Consider the following 13,452-nt stretch of genomic DNA (forward strand, 5'->3'; position numbering starts at 1 on the left):
AACTTTGGTTTGTACAGCAGGTCTAAGGTCGGGTGTTGAAAAGTATATTTGTGTGTCGTCAGCATAGAGGTGATAATTAAACCCAAAAGATGTTATTAAGTCACCTAGAGAGAGTGTGTGCAGAGAAAAGAGAAATGGTCCCAGGACAGAGCCCTGGGGTACCCCCATAGAGAGATCAATAGAGGAGGAGGAGGTGTTAGCAGAAGAGACACTGAAAGTACGATGGGAGAGGTAGGATGAGATCCAGGATAGAACTTTGTTCCGAATACCAAGAGTATGGAGAATGTGAAGGAGAAGAGGGTGGTCCACAGTGTCAAATGCTGCAGAGAGGTCGAGTAATATGAGCAGAGTGTAATGACCTCTGTCTTTGGCAGCATGGAGGTCGTCAGTTATTTTAGTGAGGCCTGTTTCCGTGGAGAGAGCAGTGCGGAAGCCAGATTGTAGAGGGTCTAGGAGAGAATAGGTGTTGAGAAAATGGAGCAAGCGAGAGAATACAAGACGTTCAAGGAGTTTAGAGGCAAAAGGCAGGAGGGAGACAGGTCGATAGTTAGAAAGGCAGGTAGGTTCAAGCTTGCTGTTTTTGAGTAATGGTATGTCTGTTGCATGTTTGAAGGAGGATGGAAAGGTTCCAGAGCAGAGGGAGGAGTTAAAAATGTGTGTGAGCGTAGGGATTATAGTAGAAGCAAGAGGTTTTAGGAGATGGGAGGGAATGGGGTTAAGAGGGCAAGTGGTAGAGGGAGAAGAGGCGATCAACAGCGACACATCCTCCTCTGAGACAGTGGAAAAAGAATCAAGGAAGGCAGGAGGAGAGTTAGGAAGAGGTGTAGGATGGGAGGAAGAAACAGAGGGGATGTTCTGACATATGGATTCCACCTTTTCCTTAAAATAGTCAGCAAAGTCTTGAGCGGAGATGGAGGAAGGAGAGGCAGCTGAGGGTGGTTTGAGTAGAGTATCAAAGACAGAGAACAGTCGGTGTGGGTTAGACTTGTGCATGTTGATTAGTGAAGAAAAGTAGGCTTGTTTAGCTTGCGAGAGGGCAGAGTTGAAACAGGATAGCATAAATTTGTAGTGAAGGAAGTCTGCGAGAGTATGAGATTTCCTCCAGAGGCGTTCAGAGGAACGAGTGGAGGAACGCAGCATGCGCGTGTGGGAATTTAGCCAGAGATGAGCAGAGACTGTTTTGAGAGAAAGTGACATTATTCTAGCAGCAGAATTTTGGACAGATTGCAAAGGAGAAAGTTGTGAGGCCAGGAGCTCTGTTAGCAGTATGTTACAGTAATCCAAAGGGAGAGGGTAAGGGCATGCGTTGGCGTTTTAGCAGTAGATTGAAAGGGCAGATCTTCGCAATGTTACGGAAGAATAAGTGACAAATACCCAGGAGACTGAGGGATCATCACTATGACAGTTGAAGTCCCCCAGTAAAAGGAAAAAGGACAGGAGAGAAAGAAAGAACGCCAGGATTCAAAGTCCGAGAGAAAGGAGGCGGTTGGTAGGCGGTCGGTAGATGGCTGCCATGTGCAGAGGGCGGGAAGAAAAGCTGGACAGCATGAACCTCCAAGGAAGAGAAATAAACAGATGGAGGCATATTGCAGAGCTGATATAACCCTCCACCCTGGCGACATGGAGCGTGAGAGAAAGAGAGACCACCATAGGAGACAGCAACCTCCACAGCAGTCATGTGAGAGCCAGGTCTCTGTTGGAGCAAAGAGGTGAAGAGAGGGAGAGCAGAAGAGCTCAGGGAAAGCCAGCGTCTTGTTAGTCAGAGCGAACATTCCAGGGGGCACAGGAGAAGGGAGGCAAGGAATAGGTGTTAGGTTAGATGGGTTAGCAGGGAGGGAGGAGGCAGGGCAGCGTGGGATAAAGGGATGGAAGTAGTGGTGCGGTGTCTGGGCACAGGCAAAGATGGAGGGAAGGAGAGATGAAGAAATGTGGATAGGAGGAGAGTGGGGAAGGTGGAGAGAATAGAAAAAAATTACAAACTTCAATCAGAAAAAGCAATGGGGGAGGGTATAATGGGGAGGGTATAATGGGATGCAGGGAGAGAAAGGTAGGAGGAGATAGTTCCCAGGTATTGCAGGGTATGAGGGGTATGATTTGAAGGATTAGATATATAAATAAGGCCTGGGAGTAGCACTGAGGGTTAGAAAGCAGCTTGGAAGTCAAGAGTATTAAAGTTCACTTCTCACAGTTACAAAGTGATGGTTAAACTGCTGAATCCCGTTCTTCTTTTCTTGTTCAACTCCAGCTTAACGCCACAGACACTTAGAAGGGGACAATACAGACTGACCTAAATACTCTAACAATATCACATGACAGTGGAAGGGAGTCCTGTGACTAACTAGTAGAGACAGAGTACATCCCCTAACTACTCCTGCTGATGCTACTCAAGGTGCTCACTGACACAAGTACAGTACCAAACGCCAAGACCATTACATAACCTGCCCCATACCTCTGCTCAATATGCACTGAATGAGTCTTTCTTTCTTGCTGTGGAATATTTTTTAGTTTAATTCAAAAGAATAGAGCTGAAACTTCATTAAGCAACAGGAAGACGGCTTCACCGCATAGAGAGACAACTTAATGCTAAACCTGCCGTCACGCCCACGTCCTGGAGGGGTGTGTGCAATGACCCCAGAAATGAGGCTTCCCCATCACCTGATCCCAGGCTGCAGTATATACATAATCCTTAAACTCTACTTTTAGGCTGCTCTTATAGTGCCGGTGACGTGGCATCGCCGTCGCGGCAAAACAAATGCATTGTCGCCGGCGCTTATAGTGCATGCGACGATGACGGAGCGATGGTGCTACCAGAAATCTGGTAGTCACTGATATTTGATTTTTTTTTCGGCGACAGTCTCCCCTTGCGGCCAATCGGGAGCTTCTCCGTGCCTCTGCCCTCCCCTTTCATGACGTCATCCAGCGACGTCGCCTAAACTTCAAAATACAATTAGTCGCGACGGGTGACGTCATCGTCTGTATAAGCGCAGCCTTATTCTGCACCGTGGGAGTTCCTGGAGTCTTTCCTGTGAGTATTCATGCTGCTGGTGATCTTGTTTCTCCTTCTCTTGCTGGCAGGCCGTTCTGTGTCTTCACTGACCCGTCAGTAGAGGACTTTTCTCTTTCTCCTGAATCTCCCTCGCTCTGAAACTTAATTCCCCCTGCACTTTATTTATACATTGGCGTTGTCGGAAGGCTCTATCACACACTCACACGTTAGTCTTTTAAAGAAATATCACTAGAAATAGCTCCTCAAGCCATAATGCGCATGGAGAACATGGATTCTTGTGCAGATGGTGATACACATGTAACCCTCCTAGCCCAGCTCTTAAGGAGTTAACCTCATGATAGACTATTTCCATGGCTGTGCTCGGTGTCTCATACCTTTGCCGGGTGCTGGATCCGTGCAGGATGGGTGTAGATATGCAGAGGTTAGAATGAAGGTCGCCAGGAACTTTTATACTGTAGTCATAATGCTTCACATACAAGGGTAGGCTTCACCTAGGCATTAACTGGTGTTAAACAATATGGTTACTCTGTGCTTCTTCCCTCTGTAGCTCTCACGCCTACACTAGGGAGGTACTTGGTCTTCTGTTGGATTCATCCCCTTGGTAGGTCTCACTCATACGCTGGGGAGGTACTTATACTTGTGTCCTTTAGTAATGTTAGATGGGCAATCTCTTGTATAGCTTCCTCAATGCCCATGTATCTGGTGGACACTAGTTAGGGGACATTCTATTCTCAGGGATCAGTATCCTCTTACTACGGACCTCAATCTTCTTCTATACTTATCAGATCGGGAGGTTACTGAGGACCTGTCGGTGGGCACACACTCTGTCTTCAGGGATCAGTATCCTGACACTCTCTGTGCATCGTCTGCCTAGTCCATACCAATTGTGTATTGGGATGGATACCCCTGTGTATGTAGATTGTTATCGGGGTGGGGACACCCCTTGTGTATGTGGGTCGGTATCGGGGCGGGGGAGACCCCTTGTGTATGTGGGTTGGTATCGGGGCAGGGGAGACCCCTTGTGTATGTGGGTTGGTATCGGGGCGGGGGAGACCCCTTGTGTATGTGGGTTGGTATCGGGGCGGGTGAGACCCCTTGTGTATGTGGGTTGGTATCGGGGCGGGTGAGACCGCTTGTGTATGTGGGTTGGTATCGGGGCGGGGGAGACCCCTTGTGTATGTGGGTTGGTATCGGGGCAGGGGATAACCCCTGTGAATTGGTATTGGGGCAGGGGATAACCCCTGTGGATTGGTATCGGGGCGGGGGATACCCCCTGTGGATTGGTATCGGGGCAGGGATACCCCCTGTGGATTGGTATCGGGGCGGGGGATAACCCCTGTGAATTGGTATCGGGGCAGGGATACCCCCTGTGGATTGGTATCGGGGCAGGGATACCCCCTGTGGATTGGTATCGGGGCAGGGATACCCCCTGTGGATTGGTATCGGGGCGGGGGATACCCCCTGTGGATTGGTATCGGGGCAGGGATACCCCCTGTGGATTGGTATCGGGGCAGGGATACCCCCTGTGGATTGGTATCGGGGCGGGGGATACCCCCTGTGGATTGGTATCGGGGCGGGGGATACCCCCTGTGGATTGGTATCGGGGCAGAGATACCCCCTGTGGATTGGTATCGGGGCGGGGGATAACCCCTGTGAATTGGTATCGGGGCAAAATTGGTATCGGGGCGGGGGATACCCCCTGTGGATTGGTATTGGGGCGGGGGATACCCCCTGTGTATGAAGTTAGTATCGGGGCGGGGGATAACCCCTGTGGATTGGTATCGGGGCGGGGGATAACCCCTGTGGATTGATATCGGGGCGGGGGATACCCCCTGTGGATTGATATCGGGGCAGGGGATACCCCCTGTGGATTGATATCGGGGCAGGGGATACCCCCTGTGGATTGGTATCGGGGCAGGGATACCCCCTCTGTATGCAGTTGGTATCGGGGCGGGGGATACCCCTGTATATGTGAGTTGGGGGTGGGGGACACCCCCTGTGTATGTGAGTTGGGGGTGGGGGATACCCCCTGTGTATGTGAGTTGGGGGTGGGGGACACCCCCTGTGTATGTGAGTTGGGGGTGGGGGATACCCCCTGTGTATGTGAGTTGGGGGTGGGGGACACCCCCTGTGTATGTGAGTTGGGGGTGGGGGATACCCCCTGTGTATGTGAGTTGGGGGTGGAGGATACCCCCTGTGTATGTGAGTTGGGGGTGGGGGACACCCCCTGTGTATGTGAGTTGGGGGTGGGGGACACCCCCTGTGTATGTGAGTTGGGGGTGGGGAACACCCCCTGTGTATGTGAGTTGGGGGTGGGGGATACCCCCAGTGTATGTGAGTTGGGGGTGGGGGATACCCCCTGTGTATGTGAGTTGGGGGTGGGGGACACCCCCTGTGTATGTGAGTTGGGGGTGGGGGATACCCCCTGTGTATGTGAGTTGGGGGTGGGGGACACCCCCTGTGTATGTGAGTTGCGGGTGGGGGATACCCCCTGTGTATGTGAGTTGCGGGTGGGGGATACCCCCTGTGTATGTGAGTTGCGGGTGGGGGATACCCCCTGTGTATGTGAGTTGGGGGTGGAGGACACCCCCTGTGTATGTGAGTTGGGGGTGGGGGACACCCCCTGTGTATGTGAGTTGGGGGTGGGGGACACCCCCTGTGTATGTGAGTTGGGGGTGGGGGACACCCCCTGTGTATGTGAGTTGGGGGTGGGGGACACCCCCTGTGTATGTGAGTTGGGGGTGGGGGACACCCCCTGTGTATGTGAGTTGGGGTGGGGGACACCCCCTGTGTATGTGAGTTGGGGGTGGGGGACACCCCCTGTGTATGTGAGTTGGGGGTGGGGGACACCCCCTGTGTATGTGAGTTGGGGGTGGGGGACACCCCCTGTGTATGTGAGTTGGGGGTGGGGGACACCCCCTGTGTATGTGAGTTGGGGGTGGGGGACACCCCCTGTGTATGTGAGTTGCGGGTGGGGGATACCCCCTGTGTATGTGAGTTGCGGGTGGGGGACACCCCCTGTGTATGTGAGTTGGGGGTGGGGGACACCCCCTGTGTATGTGAGTTGGGGGTGGGGGATACCCCCTGTGTATGTGAGTTGCGGGTGGGGGACACCCCCTGTGTATGTGAGTTGGGGGTGGGGGACACCCCCTGTGTATGTGAGTTGGGGGTGGGGGATACCCCCTGTGTATGTGAGTTGGGGGTGGGGGATACCCCCTGTGTATGTGAGTTGCGGGTGGGGGATACCCCCTGTGTATGTGAGTTGCGGGTGGGGGATACCCCCTGTGTATGTGAGTTGGGGGTGGGGGACACCCCCTGTGTATGTGAGTTGGGGGTGGGGGACACCCCCTGTGTATGGGTTCTCGCAGTCACACTCCTGTCTCCTCTCCTCTTGCAGTGCTGGTGACCCGGGAGGATGAGTTTAATAACCGGCTGAATAACCGTGCCAGTTTCCGGGGCTGCACTGCTCTGCATTACGCTGTCCTATCTGACCACTATGGGACGGTCACGGAGCTGCTGGAGGGAGGTGAGTACTACTCGTCAACAAAGGAGTAATAGCAGTACCTGATGGAGTAATAACCCAACCCCAGAGTGTCATGAAGTTCATGGAGTAATGACCTACTGGACCTTCAGAGTAGGGCCTCATGCAGCAGTAACCTACCTTCAGCCCCTCAGAGTAACAACAGAGTAACAAGCAGGACTTGAGGGAATAATAACCCACTTGAAGAGCAATAGGGAGTAATAATCCTGCCACAGAGCCTGAGGAATTGCCAATTTGCCCACTAACCATTGAGTAAGAATAGAGACTGAGTGGGTAACAGATTGGCACCTCGCACGATATCACACGGACCCGGGGGGGTAATAACGCACTTATATAATAACCGTGGAGTCTGAGAGACGCTTGTCCCCAAAGTAACGTAAGTAAATAAGGGCAGGTCATTGAAGTGCCCCTTTACTTCAGACTTATCGTCCTCATACTCCAGTAACAGACGCGCTATTAGAGAGGGGTCGGGGTTCCTTACAATGCATCTGATCCCAGGCGCGCTATTAGAGAGGGTTGGGGTTCCTTACAATGCATCTGATCCCAGGCGCGCTATTAGATAGGGTTGGGGTTCCTTACAATGCATCTGATCTCAGACGGACTATTAGTGAGGGTTGGGGTTCCTTACAATGCATCTGATCTCAGACGCGCTATTAGAGAGGGTTGGGGTTCCTTACAATGCATCTGATCTCAGGCGCGCTATTAGTGAGGGTTGGGGTTCCTTACAATGCATCTGATCTCAGGCACACTATTAGAGAGGGTTTGGGTTCCTTACAATGCATCTGATCTCAGACGAACTATTAGAGAGGGTTGGGGTTCCTTACAATGCATCTGATCTCAGACACGCTATTAGAGAGGGTTGGGGTTCCTTACAATGCATCTGATCTCAGACGCGCTATTAGAGAGCGTTGGGGTTCCTTACAATGCATCTGATCTCAGACGCGCTATTAGAGAGGGTTGGGGTTCCTTACAATGCATCTGATCTCAGTCACGCTATTAGAGAGGGTTGGGGTTCCTTACAATGCATCTGATCTCAGACTCGCTATTAGAGAAGGTTGGGGTTCCTTACAATGCATCTGATCTCAGACGCGCTATTAGAGAGCGTTGGGGTTCCTTACAATGCATCTGATCTCAGACGCGCTATTAGAGAGGGTCGGGGTTCCTTACAATGTATCTGATCTCAGACACGCTATTAGAGAGGGTTGGGGTTCCTTACAATGCATCTGATCTCAGGCGCGCTATTAGTGAGGGTTGGGGTTCCTTACAATGCATCTGATCTCAGTCACGCAATTAGAGAGGGTTGGGGTTCCTTACAATGCATCTGATCTCACACTCGCTATTAGAGAAGGTTGGGGTTCCTTACAATGCATCTGATCTCAGACGCGCTATTAGAGAGCGTTGGGGTTCCTTACAATGCATCTGATCTCAGATGCGCTATTAGAGAGCGTTGGGGTTCCTTACAATGCATCTGATCTCAGACGCGCTATTAGAGAGGGTTGGGGTTCCTTACAATGCATCCGATCTCAGACACGCTATTAGAGAGGGTTGGGGTTCCTATAATCTCACAGCTGTAATTTTCACTGCTCACCTTTTCTATTTTGTGGTGTGTAACTGCTCACCCCACTCGCTCAAAAATCATTTACAGAACGGATGACTTCCCGTTGCTGAGGAGTCCCGCAGCGTATACGTAACTCCAGGTCACAGGGTGAGGGTAATACAGGACCCGTTTGTGCCCTATAAGTAACAAAGGCCGACCTCTTTCGCATTCACACTGACCTGACTCGGAACACTTAAGGCAGTGGTTTTCAGGATATCCCTGCTTCAGCACAGGTGACTCAATCAGTGGCTCAGTCGAAGACTGAGCCACTGATTGAGCCACCTGTGCTGAAGCAGAGCCACTGATTGAGCCACCTGTGCTGAAGCAGGGATATCCTGAAAACCTTACCTGTTTGTGGCCCTTGTGGACTGGAGTTGCCCACCCCTGATGCCAGGCATCTCATGCGCTGGGCCCCTCTGTCACTTGAGTAGAAACTACAGCGTCAAACCAAAAAGAACTATATGAAGAACCCCACCATTGGCAATTCTTATTAAAGAAAATGGGGGTTATGCTTTGGGATTTCGCTGCATCGTAATATGAACTTTCAAGAAGACTGGCGCTTTATATCATGCCCAGTCCCTAATATAGTCTCTGGCTGAGTGCTTTCTGAAGCATAGTGGCTGTCCCTTTAACCCCCGAGGGAGCCCTCTCTCTCCCACCTGCCTTTCTGTGTCTCCCCAGGACACTTCCACCTTCCTCAGGGGCACAAACCATTAACTGTGAGCTTAAACAAGCTGCCCCATTGAGGGGGCTGACCTCATGGCCCGGGGCTCGGCCTCTGCTGCCCTCCTCATTGGCTCACTTGACCTCTGCAAGACTTTTGTGGTCCCGGGCAGTGTGTAACCAGCAGAGCGGCGCCTTAACTGCTTCAGTGCCAGAGACTAGGCTGCGCTTCTAGCAACGGCGAAGCGACGTTGCAGCAAAACAAATGTATTGTTGCCGTCACGCGCGCTTATTGTAAGCGCGACGGGAGCGACACTGGTGGCGTGAATTTTTGATTTTTCAGAGGCTGTCGCCACATGTGACAGCCTCTGAACCAAACAAAGACCTGGTCGCCGGAATGCGCATTACAACTTCCGCTAGCGTCGCCGGCACTATAAGCTCGGCCTTAGACAGGTCTGGGTCACCTTTTTCACCCTCCATAACATCTCAAGTGTGGTGAAACCTACCCAGCCTTAAAATTCCGAAGCCAGTACAACCAGCCTCACCCTGGTCAGACCCAAAAGGTCGAAACTGCTGTCTGTGAGGAGGCTTATGCCTTTAACCCAGGCTGTGCTGAAAGCTGTGTAATGCAGCGAGCATTAGCTCATAAGGGTTCCATGTATAAATGGATTTGAGGCAAAGGGTGACACTGTGTGCTCATTTGCATGTCATTTCCCAGAATCCCTTGCTGCAGTGGAAGCACTGTATGCTGGGTGATAATGGCGGAAAGCAGCGTTGCAGACCTGTCTAAATCTCTGAGATTATGGTGCGGGTGTCGTGTGCAGGTGCCCAGCATGCACTCTTTCTGTAGTGGATTATGCAAGTTACCCCAGTGCCTGCTGGCGAAAAGGCGCGTTGACTCGGCAGCGTTTTGAAAATACAACAAATGTTGTATTTTGAGGCGGCTGCCGTGTGACGTCAGCGCACGTGAGCTGTTTCAGCCAATGAGCGAGAACCAGCTTCGTGACGCGTCCGCCACACACCCTCATCGCGTCCACAATCTCCTGCAGCCAAGTTCACAAATCGCTTGAGCTGCAGGAGTGCGCGTGGTAATATATATATTATATAATACATATACACATACATACATACAATCTATTCGTGTGTGCCTGTGACTACTCTGTATCCATTGCACCATCACAAGTAATTCTTAGTTACCAGGAGTTCCACTTAATCATTATACAGGCATACCCCGCATTAACGTACGCAATGGGACCGGAGCATGTACTGTATGTAAAGCGAAAATGTACTTAAAGTGAAGCACTACCTTTTCCCCACTTATAGATGCAGGTACTGTACTGCAATCGTCATATACGTGCATAACTGATGTAAATAAGGCATTTGTAACAGGCTCTATAGTCTCCCCGCTTGCGCACAGCTTCGGTACAGGTAGGGAGCCGGTATTGCTGTTCAGGACGTGCTGACTGGCCCATGCGCGAGCTGCCGTTTGCCTATAGAGCGAGATGTACTTACTCGCGAGTGTACTTAAAGTGAGTGTACTTAAACCGGGGTATGCCTGCATATGTTTTTCTTTTTCCTGAATTGCCTGCCTTTTTGTGTGTGCGTGCGTGCGTGCGTGTGCGTGTGTGTGTGTGTGTGTGTGTGTGCGCGTGCGCTGACAGTGATGTGCTGTACGTGCGCTGGGGGTGAGTCCCAGTGGGGCCGGTCTGAAAGTTCTACAGCGGCCAATTTATTTAAAGCAGCAATCCTCCACCCCCTGAAGTAACCTTCAGACTGTGCTGGGCTCTGGGGAGAGCTTCATTTTAACCTCCACTTAAAGGAGCAATCCAAGCAATATTCTACATGAGTCGTTCTTTAAGAATAAATCAGTTCTGTATTATTTGGTGATACTTTCTACTTTTTGTTTTTTTATTCAACTCTTAATGCCATTTTTAATGAGTTTTAATACACTGAGCATCCTTTGATTTCTGTACCAGGCTTTATCCCACATCCACAGCAGTGCAAGATCTTTGTAACACTTTCCTGTGTGTGATAATTTGTTGCCAATGTTCCCAGCAGTTGGAGCTGCAAACAGTAACAATAAATAATGTCGCTGTAGTAATATAAGGATACATAGTAGCTGCTGAGTGACACTGACTGAAGGATTGGTTGAAATTGAAAGGCAGCCATTTAGAGAACCCTGGGAAGCAGGAGAACAGATCAATCAGCTGCTTAAGTAATTCGTTTTCAATCAAGGCAATCAAAGTGTGTGTGTGTGTGTGTGTGTGTGTGTGTGTGTGTGTGTGTGTGTGTGTGTGTGTGTGTGTGTGTGTGTGTGTGTGTGTGTGTGTGTGTGTGTGTGTGTGTATACACATATCAAAAAATATATTTTAAGGGCCGCTTGGATTGCCTCTTTAATATTTCAAATGTTTCCTGTACTGTATATCTCCTAAATTGAGCGTCAGGTTAAAAAAGATAACCAATATTGGAAACTGAAAGGAAAAATCAAATAACAATGGAGCCTGGCGAGGCCCGCTCTGTATAGGAGAGATTATTTCAAGCTTAAAATTGCTTTACTCTTGCTGTAGATACCACTCGGGATAACTTTATGTACACAAACCCCAGCCTGACTACATACAAATACAATCTGTGCAACCCAGAGGGACCTGCCGTGCATAGTAACTGCGTGCAGCCACCTCCGCGGTGCAATCTCATTACAGCTCGGCGTGTTCCAGGCATCTGCTCTGTTTCGCTTCCCTAATATGGATCTCCAAAGGCAGTGGAATCCTTTTACCAAGCGCAGTCCATACATCATACCCCATTAACCCAATTACACCTAATCTCATTCCAGCGGATCATGTTAAGGGGCAGAAACAGCCCTGTGCCCCCGCTCTGGAAATGAAGCACCACTGTGTGGCATTCAGTATTTCTATACACATTCAGGCCCCTGAAGGAGCTGCTCCGTGTAGTGGTGCCGAGTATGGTTTCAGTGCGCACTGTGTACAGAACTGGAGTATTTCTAGAAACCTATAATGATGCCGAGTATGTCTATACACTGCTAGTAAACCAGGACGCTGCTCTATGTAATGATACACTGTCCCAATATGTTGCTGCCCCCACTGAAATTAGGGGCCCTGCTGTGTCCTACTGCTTGGTATCGGTGCGGCAATGTCACCGTGTTCAGGGGAAGAGGGGACCCCTTAAATTGTCCATCATGTCATATATATTTCTCGCTCAATCCCCATGAAAATGTGCACAATTGAAAGTTATGTAAATTTACACTGTATAAGAAGCACAATGTAGACAATTAACTGATGTTATGTAAATTGATGTCACTGTATTATGGCAACAAGTAGCAGATACACTGCGGGAGGTACGTGTTCATTAAGCGAGAAAAATTCGTTTTTTATTTTGTAGCTCGTAAATGTGTTAAACTGGTGTAATCTAATCCAGGGGGGCTCAACCTCCCCCACTCTCCCCCCCAAAACAGGTCAGGTTTTCTGAATGTCCCAGCTTCAGCATAGGTGGTCAATGACTGAGCCTCTGATTAAGCCACCTGTGCTGAAGCAGGGACTATTTGAGCCATCTGTGCCGAAGCAGGGACTGATTGAGCCATCTGTGCTGAAGCAGGGACTAATTGAGCCATCTGTGCTGAATGAGGGTTATCCTGAAATCTGACCTGTTTGGGGACGGGGGGGCGATGGGGGTCCTGAGGACAGGAGATGAGCCCCCCATATCTAATCTGAAACACTAAAATTACTATCAAGTTTGATTTCAAGGTATGTTTCAAAGTGTGTACAAAATGTCCGCCTGCTGAAGCGCGCGCCCGGAGACGAGAACGCCGCCGCCTGATAGCAGAGTCCAGCTGCTCCTGAACGATAACGTTGTTTTCGGGATGGGTTTTTTCCATCCTCCCAGCGACCGTCCTTTATCCGGAAACATTTGATGGACGTGTTTTGTACCACAATTCTTGCTCTGTCTCGAGCTCTTTATAACGTGCTCATCTTCTTCTACAAACACCATGTTTTAACTGCGCGCGATGAGGTCATCACGCCGTCACCAATCCCAAAGCGTATTCGTTCCACTATCAAATCATTCATCCGTGTAATAATCTACGGTGACAGTTCTATAGCGGCTCAAACGTGCGTCAAAAAGTCGTGATCTTTCTGCAGGATGTGACGAAAAATGAAAGGGGCCCCGTGTGGTCTGAACACTGTGTGTATACAACGTCCAGGAGTGAAGCATGTTTCAGAAAGAGAGAAGTGCTCGGACAAGAGGTCGTGCTGTGAAGCGGGAGGGTGGAAGGGAGATGGGGGGGGGAAGTCCTTCACAGAAAGAGTGGTAGAGGCTAACGCAGTAAGGGAATTCCAAAATGCTTGGTGTGAGGCTATCCTAAATATGAGAGGAAGCCGCGGATCAGGTGGGGTGTGAGGTGCTACAGCTGGTAGGAACATGGGAAGAATTGGGAGGTCAAGCGGCCCTTAGCTGCCGTGAAACTCTCATGTTTAGGCTGTTAATGCAGCTGAAAGCAATGTAGATCTTCCAGAGCCCTGGCGGGCCTACTCCAGTCCCCAAGAGCCACCAACCGGTCATGTTTTAATATTATCCCTGCTTCAGCACAGGTGGCGCATTCTTCGACTGAGCCACTGGTTGAGCCACCTGTGC

General features: G+C 50.3%; 1 protein-coding gene across 2 annotated transcripts in view; it reads left to right on the forward strand.

The window, feature by feature from the left end:
- Positions 1–13,452, forward strand: part of CLPB (ClpB family mitochondrial disaggregase) — a 195,046-nt gene that overhangs the window by 51,316 nt on the left and 130,278 nt on the right. For both annotated transcript variants that reach the window (XM_075592798.1, XM_075592797.1), the window contains exon 5: positions 6,405–6,533. In XM_075592798.1, the coding sequence (XP_075448913.1) occupies positions 6,405–6,533 (129 nt within the window). The remainder of the gene's footprint in view (positions 1–6,404; positions 6,534–13,452) is intronic.

Source organism: Ascaphus truei, chromosome 3 (genome assembly GCF_040206685.1).
Source record: "Ascaphus truei isolate aAscTru1 chromosome 3, aAscTru1.hap1, whole genome shotgun sequence".
NCBI classification, from domain to species: Eukaryota; Metazoa; Chordata; class Amphibia; order Anura; family Ascaphidae; genus Ascaphus; species Ascaphus truei.